This window comes from Malaclemys terrapin, chromosome 23, assembly GCF_027887155.1.
Source record: "Malaclemys terrapin pileata isolate rMalTer1 chromosome 23, rMalTer1.hap1, whole genome shotgun sequence".
Taxonomy (NCBI): Eukaryota; Metazoa; Chordata; order Testudines; family Emydidae; genus Malaclemys; species Malaclemys terrapin.
In genome coordinates this window covers 1,495,163-1,517,975 of record NC_071527.1, presented here as the reverse complement: position 1 = coordinate 1,517,975, position 22,813 = coordinate 1,495,163, and the positions used below count along the sequence as shown (strand labels likewise).

General features: G+C 62.5%; 1 protein-coding gene across 1 annotated transcript; it reads right to left on the bottom strand.

Moving 5' to 3' along the window:
• Positions 1 to 7,258: 7,258 nt before the first annotated feature.
• Positions 7,259 to 15,999, bottom strand: WNT1 (Wnt family member 1). Its single transcript, XM_054012242.1, has 4 exons — positions 15,160 to 15,999; positions 12,379 to 12,632; positions 10,533 to 10,798; positions 7,259 to 8,690 (listed from the first exon to the last, which is right to left on the bottom strand). Exons 1-4 carry the CDS (start codon positions 15,258 to 15,260, stop codon positions 8,202 to 8,204), a joined length of 1,110 nt encoding a protein of 369 aa, XP_053868217.1. The 5' UTR covers positions 15,261 to 15,999; the 3' UTR covers positions 7,259 to 8,201.
• Between the last annotated feature and the right edge of the window lie 6,814 nt (positions 16,000 to 22,813).

Sequence of the window (22,813 nt, the reverse complement as noted above, 5' to 3'; positions counted from 1 at the left end):
GGCCCCCTCAAGGATTGAACTCACAACCCTGGGTTGAGCAGGCCAATGCTCAAACCACTGAGCTATCCCTCCCCCCAGGGGATAATTGGGGGGGCAGTCTGGGGGGACCCCCCAGGTTCAGCACCACAGGGGCCAGTCTGGGAGGGAGGCGGGTTGCTGGCTGGAGTGGGGAAGGCAGCAGGGGCTGGGGGGGGGGGTAGGAAGGGCAAATAAAGGGGGGGATCAGGGTGCATGTAGATGAGCGAGGCCTGATGCTCCCCCGCCCCCACACTTCCACTGCCCCCAGCATGGCAGCTGCACTGGGGCCAGCGCCGGCCTGCGTGCAGTTCCCACCGACGGCCACACGATGTCGCTGTGCAGTAGACCAACCCCAGCAGTCCTGGCCTGGGGGGGGCTGCATGGGAACCTCGTGGGGGCGAATTCTCACCCCTTGCAAGGTGCTTGCAGGAGAGAGGAGCACAGGGCAGAAGGGGGGCGGGGAGAACAGCCCCCAGGCACTGAAGGGGTCAGATTGCTGCAGGATTGGCTCTGACCCCTCCGCCCCCCCGCCCGACCTGCCCATTAGCTGTGGGGTTCCCCAAGCCTCGCTGGGCGGGAGCTGGGGGACTCACTGGGAACACATGGGTCCTGCCCTGGCCCTACAGCTTGGGCAAACCAGCCCCCCGTCCTCCCCGTACTCCAGAGGGCCAGCTGCAACCCAGTGCCAAATGCACATGGTAAAGGAGTGGGCCTGTGGGTCCAGGGCCTCCATCCCCACCCCGCAAGGCCCAGGTGCTCCTGGGGGCTTTATTGCCGCGGGGGCTGATCTGGGAGAAGCCAGGGGCTGTGTGTTTGCCCCTTGGCAGGCGCAGGGCCTTGTGGGCAGTCCCATGGTGCTCTGCGGTGCGGCCCCTCAGCTCAGCGAGAGGGGCGGCGTGGGGCGGGGGGGAGACACAGCCTTGCGGCGTGAATGCGGCATTGTTAAGCGGGGCTGGAGTCACAGATAATTACCTCAATTAGTTACAATGGAAGAGTAATAAATACAGGCTTAGTGGCTCCTACCCACTGTGGTTTCTCAGATTAATCCAGCCCCGCCGACCAGGCCTGAAAAGCATGATGGACAATTCATTAAACTCCCCAAATGCCACACAACCGTCCCATGAAGGTTTGTATTAGACCCCTGGGGCGCTCAGCTTTGTCCCTAATTGTTTCTCTCAGGCCTTGGTCACCTAACAGCCAGGAGGTGACGGGCTGCCTCCCCAGCAGATGCCGGCGGGCCGCAGATTAGGGGCGAGCCTGGCCACGGTTGCTGGGGCGCCCTGGCCCGTCGGGACAGGAATGCTCCCGGGGAGGGGGGAAGCGGAGAGGCGGGCCCGACAAGGTGGGGTATTCGCAGGACACAAAACCGGAGGCACAAGGAGTTAATTAGAAGCCAGGCAAGGGGCTGTGAGCGGAGACGGCTAAATTACTTCCGAGGATTAATATGAACCGGGCTGAGCTAAAGCTGACGTTGAGTAATCGGCGCAGGGGAGCGGCTCCCGCGTTCCCACAACAGCCCCCTCCCCTCGCCAGGATGTGGCTGGCGGCACATGAACTAAACGCCACATCTGGACTCCCCTCCCCTGCCGTGGTCCCAATCCTGGCGGTCTCCTGAGCACCCGCTGGAGTCCGGGGGTAACAGGCACAAACTGGCTTGTGGAGCTGGGGGAAGTCTGCCCCAATGTAGCTGCAGAGGTGGGAACCCCGCTGTGCTCCCCCGGAGAGAGAGGCTGGGCTGGTGCCAGCCAGCAGCCTGTCACTCCTGTGGCTTCCCCCACTGCTGAGAGGCAGCCACCTCTGGGATGGAACGTGGCAGCTGTTTAACTACACAGCGGTGCCATGCCTGCCTGGAGCCCACAGGGGATGGGGCGGGACCAGGGGGGAATTGCCCACACTGGACTTTAGCCAGGACGCTGGGGGGGAAGCCACAGGCTGGTCCCATGTGACAGGCCGAGCCTGCGGTGGCAGGGTGCCTCCCAGCAAGGCGCCGGCGCTGTACTGACGCAGGAAGTGTGCCCCCCACGCCCCAAAAGCCCAGTCGGCCTGAGGCCCACGCAGGGGGCCGGCGAGCTAAAGGTGACGTCTCCTCTTCTCACCATGCCCCCCCCCCGCGCCCCGATGTCGTGTGCACTTCACCCATTGCCCCCTGAGCCTTTCCCGGGGCAGGGCCGCTGGGCTCTGTCTGCTCCCTGCACAGACTGCGGCCTCTCTCGCTCTGCAGGCTGGATGAGAGCCCCCCACCCCACCCCGCAGACGGGCAGCGCTTCTGGCCCAGCTTTTCCAGTGCTCGGACCCCGCCGCTGGACCCCACTTGCTGTTCACAGGGAAGGTGTGACGGGTGAGTGTGAGTGTGCATATGACACTAGCACACACGATTTAATGCACTGAACAGCTGGAGCGTTTCCTTCAGCGCTCAGCTACCAACCCCCCCTCCGCACACACCAAAAACCCTTCTCGAAAGTACTGCCAGTGGCGAAGGGCTCCAGATGTTTCACAGCTTCCCAGCTGTGATGGGCTTTCCACTGGGGTGGGGGGGGGGCAGGGCGTGCATTTCCCAGCTCAGGCCCAGGACAGCGCAGGGGGAGGGGGCGGGGAGCTATATTTAAAGCCACCCAGTGTATTTATAAAAGCCCAGATAATTTGCACCCTTCAGCCCAGTTGTGTGTGTGAGTGAGTATCTCAGGGGGGCTTTGGCTGCTGAAGGTGTGATACGGTTCAGCGAGCCCTCTGGAAAAACTGAGTAACAGAGGAGACTTATAACAATGTCATTATCTATATTCTTAACTCGCCACCGCAGGCAAACAGGGTTATTTTCATGCCCGGTGCACGGCAGAATTTAGCAGAGCGATAGCTCCCAGCAGACAACGGTGATGCTGCAGGAGGGTTATTTCGGGATGTGTTTCTTTCCAGTCTTTTTTTTTTTTTTCTGTGCATTTCTTTATTTTACCGCACCAGGGAGTGTTTTTCACCTTGGCAAGAAAAAGGGACAATCTTTTTTTTCTTCTTCTTTCTTTCTAAGCATCAACTTTTCCGCTAGCGCCACGAGAAGGTATTTCTGGAAATGTCCCAGCGCCACCGCTGAGCGTTTGACACTGTCCCACTCGATGTGCCGCTTCGCCGGCTCATCGCCCGGGTCCCGCGCAGGAAACCCCGAGCTCGGATGGTGAACAGGCACCTTGAGATCAGCTCATGGACCCTCCTGGCTCACAGAGGCCAAGCGATTGCCCCCAGGTCCCCCGGCTAGTGCCGTGGGGCTGGCTAACGCATCGTCCAGACCCTCTGCTCTGCAGCTGGAGCCATGGAGACACGGCGAATCCGCATCCCTTCAGCACCCGGCGGGCGGGCATTCGTTCCTGCTGGCGTTTGTCTGGGTTAACTGGCCCGGCCCAGCCCCTCCGGGGAACCCCTCCCCAGGTGTTGGATCGAGTGCCAGGAGCTCAGCACCCACCACCCTGGGCTTTTCCTGGAATTGACACAAAGGGAGTTGGGCACCTCAGCGTTCCTGGGTCTCTGGGCCAGCAGCGCGAGCAGGGCACCATACGATAAACTCCGGCTCCCTCACTTGCTTCCCCAGAGCGGACAGTGCTGGACGATGCTCATTCGCTGCCTTGTCATCGTTCGCCTCCAGAGGTCATTAATGACCCCTTGGCACTAAGGGGAACCAGCCCCATGTCCCAAGCAAAGGCCAGAGGCCCCACTGTGTCCGAGTGCTTGGCTGTCATGGCGATGGGCCCATGAGACCAGCTGGGAGATGGACACACCTTAGCTCAGGGGTTCGCAAACTGGGGGGCGGGACCTCTCAGGGGGTCGCGAGCTGTCAACCTCCGCCCCAAATCCTGCTTCGTCTCCAGCATTTATAATGGGGTTAAATATATAAACAAGTGTTTTTAATGTATAAGGGGGGGTCGCACTCAGGGGCTTGCTGTGTGAAAGGGGGACCAGTACAAAAGGTTGAGAACCACTGCCTTAGATGGATGGATTAGATTACACAAGCGGCCCCTGGACCTTTCAGCAGGATGCAATATATTAAATTTCCAAACTATTGTGCATCTTTCCTGTGTGGCTATTAACCATCTACCAGACTCCACCCCAGAGGTGGCTGCATTCAGTGGTAGGCATGGTGATTCCTGTGTGTGTAGCACGTCAGGAGGAACTGGGTCTTAATCTAGAGCAGGGGTAGGCAACCTATGGCACACATGCCGAAGGCGGCACGCGAGCTGATTTTCAGTGGCACTCACACTGCCCGGGTCCTGGTCATCGGTCCGGGGGTCTCTGCATTTTAATTTAATTTTAAATGAAGCTTCTTAAACATTTTAAAAACCTTATTTACTTTACATACAACAATAGTTTAGTTCTATATTGTAGACTTATAGAAAGAGACCTTCTAAAAACGTTAAAACGTATTACTGGCACACGAATCCTTATATTAGAGTGAATAAATGAAGACTCGGCACGCCACTTCTGAAAGGTTTCTGACCCCTGATCTAGAGAGTCCTGGCCTCTTCCACATCGCCATCCGCACTGCTCCTCCGCCGGGCGGTGGGAGCCGGTGCAGGGCCCTTAGCCGGCATTGCACGCTGGGCAGTGGGAGCGGGTGCAGGGCCTTAGCCAGCATTGCACGCCGGGCGGTGGGAGCCAGCACCGGGGCCTTAGCCGGCATTGCACGCCGGGCGGTGGGAGCCGGTGCGGGGCCTTAGCCGGCATTGCACGCCGGGCGGTGGGAGCCGGTGCGGGGCCTTAGCCGGCATTGCACGCCGGGCGGTGGGAGCCGGTGCGGGGCCTTAGCCGGCATTGCACGCCGGGCGGTGGGAGCCGGTGCGGGGCCTTAGCCGGCATTGCACGCCGGGCGGTGGGAGCCGGTGCGGGGCCTTAGCCGGCATTGCACGCCGGGCGGTGGGAGCCGGTGCGGGGCCTTAGCCGGCATTGCACGCCGGGCGGTGGGAGCCGGTGCGGGGCCTTAGCCGGCATTGCACGCCGAGCGGTGGGAGCCGGTGCGGGGCCTTAGCCGGCATTGCACGCCGGGCGGTAGGTGCTGGCACCGGGGGCCTTATCCGGCATTGCACGCCGAGCGGTGGGAACCGGTGCGGGGCCTTAGCCGGCATTGCACGCCGGGCGGTGGGAGTTGGCACCGGGGCCTTATCCGGCATTGCACGCCGGGCGGTGGGTGCTGGCACCGGGGCCTTAGCCGGCATTGCACACCAGGCGGTGCGAGCCGGTGCGGGGCCTTAGCCGGCATGGCACGCCGGGCGGTGGGAGCCGGTGCGGGGCCTTAGCCGGCATTGCACGCCGGGCGGTGGGTGCTGGCACTGGGGCCTTAGCCGGCATTGCACACTGGGCGGTGCGAGCCGGTGCGGGGCCTTAGCCGGCATGGCACGCCGGGCGGTGGGAGCCGGTGCGGGGCCTTAGCCGGCATTGCACGCCGGGCGGTGGGAGCCAGCACCGGGGCCTTAGCCGGCATTGCACGCCGGGCGGTGGGAGCCGGTGCGGGGCCTTAGCCGGCATTGCACGCCGGGCGGTGGGAGCCGGTGCGGGGCCTTAGCCGGCATTGCACGCCGGGCGGTGGGAGCCGGTGCGGGGCCTTAGCCGGCATTGCACGCCGGGCGGTGGGAGCCGGTGCGGAGCCTTAGCCGGCATTGCACGCCGGGCGGTGGGAGCCGGTGCGGGGCCTTAGCCGGCATTGCACGCCGGGCGGTGGGAGCCGGTGCGGGGCCTTAGCCGGCATTGCACGCCGGGCGGTGGGAGCCGGTGCGGGGCCTTAGCCGGCATTGCACGCCGAGCGGTGGGAGCCGGTGCGGGGCCTTAGCCGGCATTGCACGCCGGGCGGTAGGTGCTGGCACCGGGGGCCTTATCCGGCATTGCACGCCGAGCGGTGGGAACCGGTGCGGGGCCTTAGCCGGCATTGCACGCCGGGCGGTGGGAGTTGGCACCGGGGCCTTATCCGGCATTGCACGCCGGGCGGTGGGTGCTGGCACCGGGGCCTTAGCCGGCATTGCACACCAGGCGGTGCGAGCCGGTGCGGGGCCTTAGCCGGCATGGCACGCCGGGCGGTGGGAGCCGGTGCGGGGCCTTAGCCGGCATTGCACGCCGGGCGGTGGGTGCTGGCACTGGGGCCTTAGCCGGCATTGCACACTGGGCGGTGCGAGCCGGTGCGGGGCCTTAGCCGGCATTGCACGCCGGGCGGAGCGAGCCAGCAGCTGGGCCTCCCTGTTTAACCTCAAGGGGTGCGATCAGCGGCTCGCCCCGGACCCCGCCCAAACATGAAAGCCAGGCAGTTCCCCAGCTCGTCGCCTGCTTCCACTTAGCGCCGGCTCTGGCGGGAGGCCGGTTCGTTCTCTAGCTGATCCCGCACGGCACGGGGAGGGGGCTTGGGATTTTCTTTCTCCTCCTCAGGAGCGAGCTGTGGGTTTGAGACTCCCGGCTCCCAACACACTCACTGAAGATCCTGAAACCCCAAAGCAGGTGGGGAGCAGAGTGTGCAAGGGCGGGGGCATCGCAGGGGAATCGCCGCCCTGGGGCCTGGCTGCTTTGCCTTCCAAGTGGCGCTGCAGAGCTCCTGGGCTCACGGCCGCTCTCAGCCCACGGTGCAGCCGGGTCCCACACCAGCTGCCAGGATGGGGGCGGGGCCACGCGTCCCAGGGGCTGTGGTCTCCGGGATCCGCACAGCGGAGTGCGAGCATCCTCTGCAGGAGGCTGAGAGGAGCACTGGGGCGGGGAAAATGCAGCCACCTCTGGGGTGGAGCGTGGCGGCTGGTTCATAGCCATGCAGCAAACCTACTGGTGTTCGCTCCAGACATACCGTTAATATGCATGTTCCAACAAGACGTCTGAGGATCCCTGCGGGGATCAGCTCAAACTGCCAATAAGACCCAGCGAGGGGAACTGACCATTGGAACCGCTGTCGTGGGCTTGGGCTGGATTCTCCCGGCAGGAGCGTTGGGACTGGACGCAGGAGGCGCTGGGGGAGGGTCCCCGGCTGGGTTATACACACGTCTGGACGGCACAATCCGAATGGTCCCCTCCGACCCTAAGATCTCGGAGTCCCTCATGCCCTGCACCTGGTGTCCTCGCTGACACTAGTGCGACAGGCGTGGAACGCGCTGCCACCTCGATGTGGCAGCGTCTCCCGCGCCCTTTGCACTGGTGTTAATGACGACACAGCTTGCCCAGCGCTGGGCAGGGATGAGGTGCCCCAGTGCTCCAACCCTCCCCACAAGAAAAATTAAACTCCATTGGATTGATAAAAATAGATCCTTTATTTGTCTCTAGCCCACTATGAATGAGATCCGTGACAAAGCATTCTTCTTCTTCTTTGAATTAGAAACAAAAAGGCCAGGGGGGGGAATCTTTGTCGAAGGCAGAGGAGAGGGATTGTCTAGGAGACCCACCGGTTGGCAAGGCCAGGCCGGCACTAAGGGGTATAAAACCATTCACAATAAATATTTTATTTACAAAACAAAACTGGCGATTCCGACCACTTCTTCAGTGCACGTAACATACCAAACTCCCAACCGCGCGCACCAGCCCAGCGAACGGTGCCCGGCCAGCGTTTTCTACCCTGCTCCTGGCACAATGCGCCGAGTCCAGAAGCTAACGAGCGGCATGGACCTGGCCAGCCCAGCGGCGGGGGGAGGCTAGTCGCATCAGATGGACGAATCCTGCCCAAGGCGGGGAGTGACTGAGCAGCGGGGAGGTGGGGTGGGGGTCCCAGGCCGGGGCTCGGCACAGAGGCCAGCGCTGGGCTGTGGAGACCCACCCCCACCTCCCGCAAGGGCGTTGGCACGGGACGCGGGGCGGGGAGAGGGATCCAGGCTGCTGATCCAGGCCTTTTCGCCCAAATGCGCCCAGGGATAGACCCTGTGGGGTGGCAGGGAGGGGGCTGCCACAGGGCCCTTTGGGTCACCGCTGGGTGATCGCTGACGCCCCTGCAGGTGTCCTGGCCTGGAAGAGTTTGGAGAGGTCTGGAGAGGACGGCCCCTCCCCTCATCTGCCAGGCCCTCGCCTTTCTCGGGGGCCGGGTCTGCCACTGAGAGCAGCGGCTCCGGGTCACGGGGCTGCAGAATCCGGCTTGCGGCGGCTGCTTGGGTGCGGTGCCCTTGCTAGGCGGGATGGGGGTGGGGCCCTGATTTTGATCCCCCCCAGGGAAGGTCTTTGCCTCTGTCCCCCTCCTCCCGCCTGGCCCCGGCTCACAAGCACTCGTGCAACACTTGTGTGTTGGTGCAGTTCAAGCAGCTGACGTGGCAGCACCAGTGGAAGGTGCAGTTGCAGCGCTCGGTGACGCGCTGGGTCCGCGTGCGGTAGCCCCGCCCGCAGCACAGCAGCTCGCAGCCGTCCAGGGCGGGGGAGGAGCTGTTGCAGAAGCGCCCAGCCGTGCCCGCCATGCCCGTCTTGCCGCTGTAGGTGCAGAAGTTGGGCGACTTCTCGAAGTAGACGAGGTCGTGCAGGGAGGGGGGCTTGTGGGCCGGGTTCTCGGGCTCCAGGTGGGGCCCCTCCACACGTGAGGCCCGGTTGCTGCCCTTGTTGCCGTAGATGACGCGGGAGGCGCCGTCGAACCGGTCCTTGAGGAAGTCGCCCACCGTGCGGAAGGTAGGGAGCCGCATCCAACAGGTCTTGACGGTGCAGGAGCCCGACATGCCGTGGCACTTGCACTCCTGCCGCATCTCCGAGAAGACCGTCTGCAAGACAGACCCGGCCCGGTTAGTGCTGCGAGCTTCCCCATAGCAGTGCCGCAGCGCTAGGCGCTGCCTTGTAGGGGTGCCCAGGTGGGACCCCAGGGCGGCGAGCGCTCCCACGGCAGTGCCCCCCTCGGCCTCCATTCCACGTGGGCCCTCCCTGTTAACGCTCGTTAGCCAGCATCTAGCAGGTCGTGGGGGTTGCCCTGGGCAGAACCGTTCCGCCGGGATCGCTCTGCAGCCGCTGGCCCCAGCCGCGCTCCGCCCGCCCCCGCGCTGGAAACCCGAGGCAGCCCGCGGCGGCTCCCAGGGCTCCTTTCCAGTGGGGTTTTACTGCAATTAGAGGAACTGGCATCATTTCCTCCCACATGTGCTGGAGGCCGGCAGGGCCACGCGCAGCAGCACGCCTGGACGAGGAGCCCTGGCTTCACCCGTCAGAGCTGGCGTGTCCCGGCTCTGCCCCAACCCTGCTCCACTCATCGCGCCTCCACCCTGCCTTCCCCGGGCTCCCTCCTCTCCTCTGATCGGTCCCACGGCCCCCCGAGCTGGGAGTTCGCAGGGGGCAAGGAGGGCAGGACAGGTCTCTCTGTCCCCCAGGGCACTTCTGTCCTCTGCACACCCCCGCCCTCCTGCCGTCCCTCTGCTTAGAGGCTGCGGCAACCCCGGGCCCTCTGCTGATGCCCCCAGGAAGAGAAGTCGCAGGTCAGGAACCTGCCCCGCCCAGGGGCTCCTGCAGCTGCCCTCTGAATGCTGGAGCCCATTAGCTTCCTGTGTGCAAAGCAGAGACCACATGGGCTGGAAAAGAGCCCCAGAGAGATGCTCCTCCCACAGCGCACACGTGCACACACAGGCACACGCATGGACACGCACGCACACACATGGTCACGCACGCACACGCATGGACACGCACGCCCGCACACGCATGGACATGCACGCACACGCATGGACACGCACACACACACATGGACACGCACGCACACGCATGGACACGCACGCACAGAGAGACACGCATGCACACACATGGACACGCACACACGGACATGCATACACACACATGGACACACATGCACAGACACACATTCACACACATGGACACACACGGACATGCACACGCACGCACAGACACATGAACACACATGGACACGCACACACGCACGCACACACGTGGGCATGCATCCACACACATGGACACACATGCACACACATGCATGTACACACCTGGACACACACAGACATGCACACACACACACAGACACACGTGCACACACATGGACACACACACATGCACACACATGCACAGACACACATTCACACACAGTCACACACATGGACACACATGGACATGCACACACACAGACACACATGCACACACATGGACATGCACGCACGGACAAGCATGCACACACATGGACGCACACACGCACAGACACACATTCACACACATGGTCACACACGGACATGCACACACACACACACGCACACACAGGGACGCACACACACACGCACAGACACGCATTCACACACATGGACACACACGGACATGCACACACACGCACAGACACACATGCACACACATGGAAGGACACACACACACACATGGATGCACACACATGCACACACACATGGACACACATGGACACGCACGCACGGACACGCGTGAACACGCACGGACACACGTGAACACATGCGGACACGCACACACACAAGCACACACATGGACACGCACACACTGACACGCATGCACACACATGGACACACACACATGCACACACATGGACACACACGGACATGCACACACAGTCTCCCCACCCCCACGTGCCCGTACACCCACGCGTGCACACTCACCATCCGTCCCGCCTCATTGTTGTGCAGGTTCATCAGGAAGCGCAGGTCCCGCCCCTTCTCGTTGGAATCCACGAACTCGCGCCCGAAGACCCGGCCGAAGTCGACGTTGTCGCTGCAGCCCCCCCAGTGCCAGTCGGGGCCCCCCGGGCCGCGGCGCCGATAGTCACATGTGCAGGACTCGATGGAGCCCTCGGAGCAGGACCGGGCCACGGAGTGGGTGACGCCGGCGCTGGTGATGGCGAAGATGAACGCCGTCTCCCGACAGCCTGGGGGCAGGGAACCAAGGCCTTCAGGGCACCGGCACCGTGCGGGCTGACGCTGAGCACCCCAGGGCGTGGTCCCGGCGAGCTGGGCAGGAGCTGCAGGGCACCCGCTGCCTCTGGCAGGGCACCCAAGACACTGCCCACCCACGCAGCAGCGGGCACCGTGCAAAAGGTAGCCTGGCTTGGGGGGGGGGGGGAGCCAAGAGGATAGGGGCTCACTCCAGAGGCGGGCGGGGGGGCGGGGGGCTGGGTCACTTTGTCTCCCAGCAGTACGGTGGGGCTGGCTCGCCCTGTGTCCGTGCAGCGCAGGGAACACCTGGTGCCAGCTCGGGGAAGCGCCCTGGCTCCCTCTAGAGGTGAAGGGGGAAATGAAAGGTGTGTTCCCACCTGCGGCCAGGTTCGTTTGCATACTGAGCTCCCTGGCTCCCCCTAGCGGCAGTGAGGGGAAGTGAGGGGGGTTCCTCCCGGCCGCCAGGTGGAAGGGGCAGGTGGCAGGAAGTTGCAGCTCCTGTTGTGTTGCTGCGGAGGCGGGGGTCCCTGTGCAGGTGAGCAGGGGGGGATTACGAGCTTGGCTTTGGGGGAGGGGCTGCAGCAGGGGGCTGGGTGGGGAGGAGCTGGTGGGGGGCAGGGGAGCTTGCTGGGCTTGTGGGGGAGACCCAGAGTTTGGGGCACCTGACTGGCCGGGCTGGATATGGCAGAGGGCTGGGCCAGGGGAGCCGGCTCGCAGGGTGGGATTTCTGCCTTAGAAAGGAGCCCAACCTCCCCCCCCCAGGGTCACCGGCCCTTTCACCCCGGCAGCGGTGAGGCTAGCTCTGCCCTTCGGTGGGGGTACGACCGAGCTCCCCCACGCGCCACAGAGGGGCCGTGGCGTTATCGCGGGCGTTACAGCCCAGCCGGGATTGGGCCTGTCGCGCCGGGCACTGCACAGACCCCGGCCCAGCTCAGGGAGCTCCCAGTCTAGGCGAGGGGCGGGAGGGGAAACGGTGGGGCAGAGAGGGAAGGTGGCAGAGCTGGGATGGATCCCAGGAGTCTGGGGAGCCCAGTTCAGGCGCCATCCACTAGGCCACGGGGCCGTCCTTTGGAAAGTGTTTTTTAAAACGCTGACCGAGGCGGCACCGGAGCTGAGGCTGGCAGCCCCGAGCAGAGGAGTTGCCCCACTGGCCAGGGGCTGCTCTGGGCGTGTGGGCCTGAGGCCCTGCCCCTGCCGAGCCCTGGCTGCCAGCCCAGGGAAATGCCCACGGAGTCCGGGCTGGGGGATCCCCTGGGCAGGCCTGGCCGGGGAGCTCGTCCAATCAGGGAAGTAGAGGTGACATCGCGGCACTTATCTGGCCAATTGTGTGACCCACGGGGATGGGGGGGGGACACAATGCATGGGGGGGTATGTGACCCACGAGGCGTGGCACGCGGGGGCGGGGCCCTCAACACGTGGTAGGAGGGGGCCGTGTGGCACCCGGAGCCCCTTCCTGGGTGTGCCAGGGCCTCGCACCTGCTCTGCCTCAGTTTCCCCCTCCTCTTGGCCACGATCGCTGCCGGGCGCCCCCGCTCCGAGCCCTGCCCCCGCCGGGAGCCCCCGGCAGCCTCACCCCGGTTGACGATCTTGCCGAAGACGTGGGGCCCCTGGGTGGTGGGGCAGTTCCAGCGGCGGTTGCGGAACTGCCACTTGCACTCCTGGATGGCGCTCTGCAGGCCGCTGCTGACGCTGTGCAGGACGCCGGGGTTCTGGCGGATCAGCTTCCGCTGCCTGCGGCTCAGCAGCTGCAGGGAGGGGTCCAGCACCAGCTGCACGTTCTTGGAGTCCGTCAGCAGGTTGGTGGAAGAGGCCACGTTGATGATGCCCCTGTGGACAGCGGGGATAAGGTGCCACGTCGCAGGGCCGACCGAACCCCGGAGTCCTGGCTCCCAGCCCCCTGCTCTGACCACTTAACCGCGCTCCCCTCCCCGCACTGGGGAGAGAACCCCGGAGTCCTGGCTCCCAGCCCCCTGCTCTGACCACTTAACCTCGCTCCCCTCCCCGCACTGGGGAGAGAACCCCGGAGTCCTGGCTCCCAGCCCCCTGCTCTGACCACTTAACCTCGCTCCCCTCCCCGCACTGGGGAGAGAACCCCGGAGTCCTGGCTCCCAGCCCCCCCTGCTCTGACCACTTAACCTCGCTCCCCTCCCAGCACTGGGGAGAGAACCCCGGAGTCCTGGCTCCCAGCCCCCTGCTCTGACCACTTAACCTCGCTCCCCTCCCCGCACTGGGGAGAGAATCCCGGAGTCCTGGCTCCCAGCCCCCTGCTCTGACCACTTAACCGCGCTCCCCTCCCCGCACTGGGGAGAGAACCCCGGAGTCCTGGCTCCCAGCCCCCCCTGCTCTGACCACTTAACCGCGCTCCCCTCCCCGCACTGGGGAGAGAACCCTGGAGTCCTGGCTCCCAGCCCCCTGCTCTGACCACTTAACCTCGCTCCCCTCCCCGCACTGGGGAGAGAACCCCGGAGTCCTGGCTCCCAACCGCCTGCTCTGACCACTTAACCGCGCTCCCCTCCCCGCACTGGGGAGAGAACCCAGGAGTCCTGGCTCCCAGCCCCCCCTGCTCTGACCATTTAACCGCGCTCCCCTCCCCGCACTGGGGAGAGAACCCCGGAGTCCTGGCTCCCAGCCCCCTGCTCTGACCACTTAACCTCGCTCCCCTCCCCGCACTGGGGAGAGAACCCCGGAGTCCTGGCTCCCAACCGCCTGCTCTGACCACTTAACCGCGCTCCCCTCCCCGCACTGGGGAGAGAACCCAGGAGTCCTGGCTCCCAGCCCCCCCTGCTCTGACCACTTAACCGCGCTCCCCTCCCCGCACTGGGGAGAGAACCCCGGAGTCCTGGCTCCCAGCCCCCCCTGCTCTGACTCCCCTCCCAGATGCAAGGGGTAGAACCAGGACATTCAGCCAGTGCGTGGGTGAGGGAAAGGCTCAGGCCCGGCCGCAGAGGCAGGCTCCAGGTATTGGCAGAGCCCTGGGTTCCCAGCTCCGAGATGCCAGGGGGCAGGGTGCCGGCTCCAGGCGGCTCTAAGTCCTGGCCGGCCGTGCTCTGAAGCAGCCTGTTCCACGCAGAGCGGTCAAGTGCTGCAACCCCCCCCCCCCCCCAGCCCTAAATCAGCCTGACAGGCCCGGACTAGGCAGTAATTAAAACACAGGAGAGAGAAGCCACCCCCGGAGCCGGCCGGGGAGGGGAAGGAGCTGCCACTGCCCCCCAGCAACGGCAGGGATGGGAGTTCCCAGCGGGGACAAGTGTGCGTCCGCTGGGGGGATGGGTGTGTTTGGGGGGGGAGATAGAACAGAGCCTAATGCACCCACCCGCCCGTCTATCCCCACGCATCGCACGCTGCAGCTAGCGATCACAGCCCACAGCCCACAGACACACAACAGACAAACACACACCTGTGGCCCATATGATATGGCGTAAATGTGGGTCTGTGTCTCTTTGTGTGTATCTACATAAGCTATTGCATAGCGCAGTATACCTGCTGCTCTGTGTGTGTGTGTGTGTCTGCATGTGTGTGTACACACGTAGCGTGAAATGTCAGTGCAGGGCTTGCACTACAGTGGATGGTTAATATCACCCGTGAATACGGGTGTCCAGGCTCCCAAATGGAAAGCAGAACTAGTGCGCACACACCAAGGGGTGGTGTGTATTGGAGAGCTGTGGGTAGGCGTGTGTCTACACAGTGCCTCAGTTTGTAGGTGTCAATACGGCGAGCGTGTGTAGCCAGACTACTCTGGTGATTGTGTCTAGTATGAGCTTAGCGCCTGGTGCACCGGCACTGACTGGACACGCGTAATGAAAAGAGAGTCCCTGCCCCATAGAATTAGCCCAAGACGCTGTGTGCATCGTCCTATGCCTGTCTTTGTACAGCACCATGCCCAGCTGGGGATGGAGATGGGGATGAATGGATCGCTAGCTAGTGGGGAAGTTACAACAAGTTCCCTCAGCAACTCCCCCCCACCCCAGCCCATGACTGACAGAGGAGCACAGAGAAGGGAAAACAAATCTGGTTAGAAATATCAAAATCTGTCTACAGGAAAAAGAACCAAGACCGGAGGGGCCAGGTATGCTGGGGTTGGATGAAACACCCTGGGTCCAAGCCCCTTGGAAGGTGCCTTTTCTCATCAACGCAGAGTATCATTATTCTTTCATCCTTAGAAGCAAACACCTGAGTTCTTGAAATGTCTCCCCAGACATCTCCGGATGCTGTGGAGAGCAGCTGCGTTCCCTCCTGCCCGGAGAGCAGCCCCTTCTCTGCACTTGTCTGCTGGATTTCTCTCTCCCTCCACGGCTGCTCTAGTCGCAAAAGGAGAATGAACAGGATGGATATAAAGGCAAAAGCAGAGACTTACCACCATCTCCCACTGTTATTCACCGCCAGAGTGTTGGAAAGAGACGAAAATGCCAAAACCCACAATGTCTTAAACCCTACAATTAATGCCACAGGTCTCATTGTTTTGGCTGCAGGGCAGTGGCTCGTACAAAACTTCCCGAGAGTAGTTTGTCTGGGCACAAAAAATTATTGCTCTAGAAAGTCTTGTTGCAAGGAGAATCCTACAACAAATTCTTTGGCTTAATCGTTGTATCTCGAAAGCTATATCCACAGCCACACGGCGCGCAAGAAAGATGGGGTGTCTGTGGATATGGCCGTATAGAAACCTATAGAGATATAAATATAGAGATATATGTATAGAAACTCAAACCCTAAAAATAGAATCTAAAGAAAAACTCGTGTCACAGTTGAGTTTGCAGTAGTGTTGGCATCCTCAGAAATATGAAAATGCTGGAGGAAAGGCTCCAATCTTCTGGTTTCTGGCAGCCTCGTAGAGATGATTCCCCCAGAGAGGAATTAAACCACTAGGGGAAAAAGTTTGATGGTCTACGGCTGCTGTTGAGTGCGTCGCATCCTCCAGCCATCTCCAGTGCCTCAGAGAGCCCCTTCCTTCTTATAGCGGCAGCGAGGTGGGTCTCTGTGGAACGGTACCTCTGTGTAGGACCCAGGCTGTGTTCTCATGCTAACAATGGGAAGTGGAAGAGATGCATCACTTCTTATGGGGTAGCCCGCGCCGGGGCTATCTGGCCATCTGACTGTCCATCACTCGGGTTGAGATTAATTCTGTCAAGTGTCCGGGCTCTGTAAATCCATCGGTTCCTCCAAAATCCTTCTCTGCATGGGAGCAAATCCAGATGAGGGGGATGAATGTTAGTGTCTGTCACTCACACGCCCCCCTCACCCCACCCCCACCCTACCCCTCTCCTAGCCAGCTCCATGCAGCAGCATCTGCTCGACGCTGGCTGAGTCCGGGAGGTTTCTTCCAACTCATTTTCCCCCAGAGGCCCCCAAAGCGACCATGACCTTAGAAGCAGGAGAGTTGACACTATCCCAAGGGAAATCCGAGTCCAGAAGTGAGGGGTGCCGGGGAGGGGGGCCAGAGCTAAGATCTCCCTGCAGGAGAAGGGGTCTCTGGGCTGGGTCCAGGTCCCCCTGCTGAGACTGGCCCGGGATCAGACGTGCCATGGTCTGCCGGTGGACTCCTGCAGCTTCATTCTGCCCGTCTCTCCGACACGGCTGCGCTCACAGCAACGCTTGGGGTTCCAGTGGCCACATTTGGCTTCTGAATGCGCCTGAGGCTTCTGCGGCAGCTTCGTTCCCACTCTGATTTCGCTCCCCTCTTGGCCGCGTGTGTGCTTGGCTTGGCAGTATTTACGGTGTCCTTTCACCGCATGGGGCTGGCGCTCGAGGCAGAAGCTCGGGGAGATAAAAACTGAGCAAGTCCCATCCCCGGCGACCAGATGTAGCAAATTAACAGCACAGCAGCTAACGGGCTGGAGCTGGGGTTTTCCATCCCATCTGCTGAGACCTCCCCGAACGGGAGCGCCGGGCTGGAGAGGGAAGCATTGGGGGATTTGCCTAACGGGAAAAGAAACGAATCAAACATTGGCATTGGGGACAATCCGTGGGGCCGGGCTGGGACCCAGCGAGGCCCTGCCTCAGACAGGTGGCCAGAGGGCACACGGGAACGGTGCCCACCGCCGTTAGTTAATGGTGGGCGGGGACTGGAATGGCCAGATAAAGCCAGGCACAGCCCAAGGCCTGCACCCCTCACCTGGCACCTCGTCTCTCTCCGTCTGGCGCTGTGCACCCCCCCTCGCGCTCGCTCTCATCCTGTTGCTCCAGGTTACCCGCTGAGGATCAGACCCCAGCTAGACCCTCTTCCATCCCTGGTGGTAGACGCGGGTCTCCGCCGGAAGGGCCATGTTCTCACGGGTAAGTTGTAGATGACACCTGTGTCGTGTGTGGACGCGCGGTCACCCTGGGACTGACACCCAGATGGGGCCATGCTCCTCCCAAGTGACTCTCTTGTCGTCCATAATGTTGAATCAGGGATGTGTTTGGTCTCAAATGAAGCTGACCCCAGGGGGCAAGGAGGAGGGGAGAGCAGAACCCCCACCCCTTAGCCATCCCGGAGGGGCCGGGATGGGAGCAGGGCTACGATGCCGCACACACACAGACGGGCACCCTGCAGCACTGCCCACCCCTCCCCGAACCCAGAGCGAGCGGGACGTCCCGTCAGCAATAGGGTTTGTATGTCATGAGCCTCACCCCTGCAGGGCAGGACAAGTCCACCCCATGGGTGCCCCCAGAGGGCGAAGGGGTGGGGTGAGCGGGAGGGGCAGGCGCTGAAGAGAGGAGAGAAACGGGGTGAGCCCGGGTGCTGTTAGCGTCGTCCTGTGCTCAGGAACCTTGGCCTTATGGCCCACGGTCCAGCTCACAGCTCCTGGCTCCTCTCTCCAAGTTTGGGGGTCTCGGCTAATCTGATGTGGACATTTGTACCTGGGGCCTGATTCTGCTGCCATTAAAATCAAGGTCCCCCCCCCAGCACCTTCCTTGGTCTCAAAGGCAGCCGGATTGGGCCCTTTATGAGCGTAGTGACTGGTCTCAGCACAGCTAGATTTGGGGGGGGGGAGGCTGGGACAAGGGCTGGATCATGCAGGCTTGTCGTTTCAAAGAGCGGCTGGGGATTTTGCAGACATGGGGGGTTACGTTCAGGTTATTTGCCTTAACTCAGGGCCTCGAGCTGTCACTGGGGCGCCCCTGGGCGCAGAATGCAGGAGGCGATATTTCCCCGCGGGGGCTGTGGGGCTGGGCTCACCCGCAAGCAGCCCAGGAGGCCTCAGGCTGTAAGAGATCAGGGCCCAGGGCCTAAAGTGGCTGCCAGGCTGGGTGCACACCTGTAACTCTACCTCGCTCGCTCACTTGCTGGGACGTCAATCCGTGCCCAGCCCCACCCTGCCCCACAAAGTCCTGCACGTTTCCAGGCCTCCCCGTTTGCTGTGGGCCAGACCCATGCGACCAGCAGGGGGAACTGACCGCACCGGGGTGGGAACGTCCAGGCCGCCGCGGGCAGCGCTGTCAGACCCACCACTCCGGGGTGACACCGAGCGCCGATACCACGGAAACCAGCGCGGGAGGAGAACCACCATAGAACAATCCAAGGCCAAGGAGTGACACCCCCATGCAGGTGTCACACACACACACACACACACACACACACACACACACACACACACACACACACACACACACACACACCCCTTTTCTACATCCCCTTTCCCCAGCCTGTGGAATGGGCGAGCAGGGTGCTGTTCCATGTCTGGCCAGCAGGGGCCGCTGCTGGCTTGGCTATAGCCATGGGGCTAGCTGGGAGTGGGGCAGGCAGGTGCCAGGCAGGCCGGCCCCAGCCAGCGATGGGGAGCTGCCGGGGGGGGGGGGGGGGGAATTTGCAACTGGGAAAAAGAAAGAGTCCCCCCCCCCCCCCCGCAGTGTGAGCGCTCATGGGTCTGGGGGGCTGCTGGGCTACCCCCCAGACGCAGAGGGCAGGGGGTTGGACTAGATGACCTCTTCCAACCCTGATATTCTATGAGGGGCTGGGGCTGGGGATTTGTCCGAAGAGATGGGCCCTATGGGGAAGGTGAGAGGGAGAGAGATGATGGATGGATGAGATGGGTAGGGGATGGGGGAGAGGGAGGAGGTAGGTAGGGGGGTGGGGAGGATGAGGGGGTGGGGGGATGGAGGAGGGAGGAGGTAGGTAGGGGATGGGGGGAGGGAGGAGGAGGAAGATGGGAAGGATGAAGTGGGTAGAGGGGGGTGGGGGGATGGATGGAGGAGGTGGGTAAAGATGAGGGATGGATGAGGTGAGGGAGTGGGGAGGATGGAGGGGGGAGATGTGAAGGATGAGGTGGGTAGAGGGGGGTGGGGGGGAAGGATGAGGTGGGTAGAGATAAGGTATGGATGAGGTGGGTAGGGGGATGGGGAGGAGGGGGGAGATGGGAAGGATGAGGGGGGTAGAGGGGTGAGGGGAGGTAGGAAGTAGGTAGGGGGTGGGGAGGATGGAGGGGGGAGATGGGAAGGATGAGGGGGGTGAGGGGATGGAGGAGGTAGGTAGGGGGGTGGGGAAGATGGAGGGGGGAGATGGGAAGGATGAGGGGGGTGAGGGGATGGAGGAGGTAGGTAGGGGTGGGGAGGATGGAGGGGGGAGATGGGAAGGATGAGGTGGGTAGAGGGGTTGGGGGGATCAAGGAGGTAGGAGGTAGGTAGGGGTTGGGGGGGATGGATGGAGGAGGTGGGTAGAGATGAGAGATGGATGAGGTGGGGGAGTGGGGGGGATGGATGGATGGATGAGGTGGATAGGGGGTGAGGGGAGGTAGGAGGTAGGTAGGGGGTGGGGAGGATGGAGGGGGGAGATGGGAAGGATGCGGGGGTGAGGGGATGGAGGAGTGGGTAGAGATGAGGGATGGAGGAGGTGGGGGGTGGAGGGATGAGGTAGGACAGTGGCTGACTGGTCTCTATGCAGTGGATTGCCGGGTGGAGGAGTTTGTCCAGGGCTGTCCCCCCCCCCAAGGAACGGGGGGACACTGACACCCTTGTTAGCCCCCCCAGGCTTGCAGCCCACGCTGCTCCCCCCCTGGGCCGGGCCAGGCCCCGTCCCATCCCGTCCCCACGCTTGGCTCCAGGGTGTGCTGGGCACTGAACTGGGTTTAGTTGGCTGTGAAATGAGCTGCGCTCAGGCCCCGCTGTTCGGCCCCCTCCAGCCCCCCAGGTCTAATCCCCAGCCCCGCGCGTTTCCCCGGGTCAGTCATGCGCGCGGGATGGATTAGCCCCGCTCAATCCCTTCACTGCCTTTAATGGCCCTTTCTTCTCACGCGCCGCAGAGGGCGTTTATTCCCTCAGTTCAGGGGCAGACAAAGCCCAGGAGCCGAGCCTGCTGCAGCTGTGGGGAGCCCCCCACTCCCCCCAAGTGACCCTCATTTCCTCCCCTATAGGGACTCTGCTCCCCAGGTCCTTCAGAGACCTCCCACCCGAGGGGGCCCCCTCTCTCCCACCTCATGGACCCCCAGCCCCCTCCCGCCACTGCCCCACCGGTGCCCCCACTTCCCCACCTACTGCTGCTCCCCCCAGAGCACAGGGGCCTTACCTGAGGTCCCCTTGCCGGGATTGGGGCCCCAGCACATGACAGCCCCTCCCCCGTCTCCACCAAGCACCCAGTCTAGGAGGCTCTGGTCTGAACCCCCCCAGACTTCACTGCCATTTGTCAGGCTGGGAAGCAGCAGCCCCTCACCCCCCTCCGTTTGTGCTGTGGCTTGTTATGGGCGTGGGGGGAGATGGTTTAATGGTGGGGGCAGATTCCTTCTACCCGTTTGCTGCATCTCTGCTAGGGGGCAGAGACACTGGAGTGCAGACCCCCAGCATACGGTCGGGGGGCGTTTACCACACTAGGGACACAGCCAGGGATCATGCCCCAGGACGGGGCCTTTCGCTGGTTTAAGCACACGGGGCTTTGAGGGTTACGGGAATAACTTCCGGTGTAGCCTGACCCAGGTACTGTGGAAGAACCAGGACTTGAATTCAGGTCTCCCACATGCCAGGTTAGTGTCTTACTCACTGGACTATCCTGCTGCCCTCCCTCAGTATCCCCCACCCCCTTCAAAAAAATATCCCCCCGGACTCCATGCTAGTCTCTGCTCCTTTTCCGCAGTGGCTGGACCGGCAGGTCCCGCCCCGTGGGGCGGAAGAACCCGGCTGGGCGGTGTGGCCTGAGGAGACACTGCAGGGGAAGGGAAGGGATATTCCATGGCTGGGGTAATTGTTGCCAAGAAGCCGGAGGCAGCGGAAGGGAAGAGGGGGCCTGTGGGACATGGGGTGTGTGTGTGAGATTTAATGTTTTAAAAACTAAGGAAATTAAATGCTCAAATCCTTGTCAATGCAGAGTTAAGGCTGCCAAAGGCCGTCACCTGGGCAGCTTTCCAGAACGTGGAATGTGGCTAAATGCGAACCTCTGAAACCCAGGAAATGCAGCATTAAGGGCCATGCGCCTCCTGCAACACCACCCTAACTCTGCCCTCGGCGTGCTGCCCCAGCATGCCAATAATGCTCCAACTAGCCTGTTCCAGAGCTCTTCGGGGACAGAGCCCATGAGCAATGTAGGGGCCGAACACCATCTCTTTGCTAAGGCAACGGCGGGGTTGGTCAGTGTCACTGCCCCCTGCCTCTATTCCACCCTGGTCCCATGCCGGGAATATGGGTTTCTGGCTCCTTCATGGAGCTGTGAGCACGGGCGTGTACCTGGCGTGGTTCACCCCTCGTGGTTCACACCGGCCCCTTCTGCGGCGTGAGGGAGAACCTGGCACCCACCAGGTTGAAGCCCCTATTCCGCTCCTCCTTTTCCCCACACCTGTTTATATTCACACACTCTGTCCATGGCCCCACCAAGTCACGAGACCTCATCAACCTCCTCCTGGCCCTGGCCAAAGTGCCCGTCTTCAACCCCAGGAGAAGGATGCTGGACGAGGGGGGCGCTCTGCGACAGGGGGGCCTATTTCCACTTCTCCCCGGTCTCACGCACCCGGGCAGCGTTCCTCTGGGCGGCGTCCCCTGGCTCCCTAGGCAGCTGTGAGGAGCAGTGGGCGCTGCCTGGGGTTCTCTGCTCGCTGTCCCCCTCTGAATGAACCTGTGACCTTCACTCCTGACCCTGTTGTTCGTTAGTTGTCCCCCGCAGTGGTCCTGTGGCGGGAAGGGCTTGGACACTGGTGCACTCCGTCTCCTGTTCTCGGCCTGTGACACACAAGAGTCCAGCCCCCCCGTGGGCTGAGGCTTTGGTCTCCTTTCGGTTGTTCTCAACCTATTTACCATTGTGGGCTGCATCCCATACTACCTCTCTGCCCGGAGGACGTCCCATGGGCTGCTGATCGGGCCACAAGTGGCCCATGGCCGCAGGGTGAGACCCACTGGATTAGGTGTGGGTGCTGGGAGGTCAGCCTCCGTGGTCTGGTGGGGCTTCTGGCCTTCAGCTCTATGACTGGGAACCAAAGGGGGGGTAGAGTGGGAGAACCCCTGCAGCGCTGGGACCTGGCTGTAGGGGGTGCTCTGGCGTGTTTCCCCCTTTACAGGCAGGAACAGCAAAGGGGGGCTGCTGCCCCCCCCGGAGCCACCCCATACAACCCACCCCAGGCCTGCGACGGATCCTCACCCCCTGCAGAGCTCAGCCCTGGAAAGGGGTGTCTGTGACCCACACGGCACTTGTGCACCTCTCCTCGTGTCACCGTCGCGATTCCACTTCATTCCGCCCCACGTGACCCGGCTCCCCCAACGCGGTGCGGGCGGCAAGGGGCTGCCACGCAGCACCGTGAAACACCACCCTCAGCACCGCGCGCGCTGAGTCCCTCCTCACTCCTGCTTGCAGCCGCTTCAGAGACTTTAGGGCCGTAGGATCCCAGGGTCTGACCTCCTGTAAGCTGCAGGCCACAGAGTTTCGGCTGCTTTCCCCTGTACTGAGCCTAGCTTGGGTTTGACTAAAGTATCTTCCCTTCCAGCCAAGCAGTGGGGCTGGACCAACCCCCAGAGCCAGGCCTGTATTTCACTCACTTTGGATGCTGATCTCGGCCTGCCCCAAGGTTCCGGGGCCCCCCCCTGTCCATCGAGCACTCCTAGCCCTTCGCCCGCGTGAC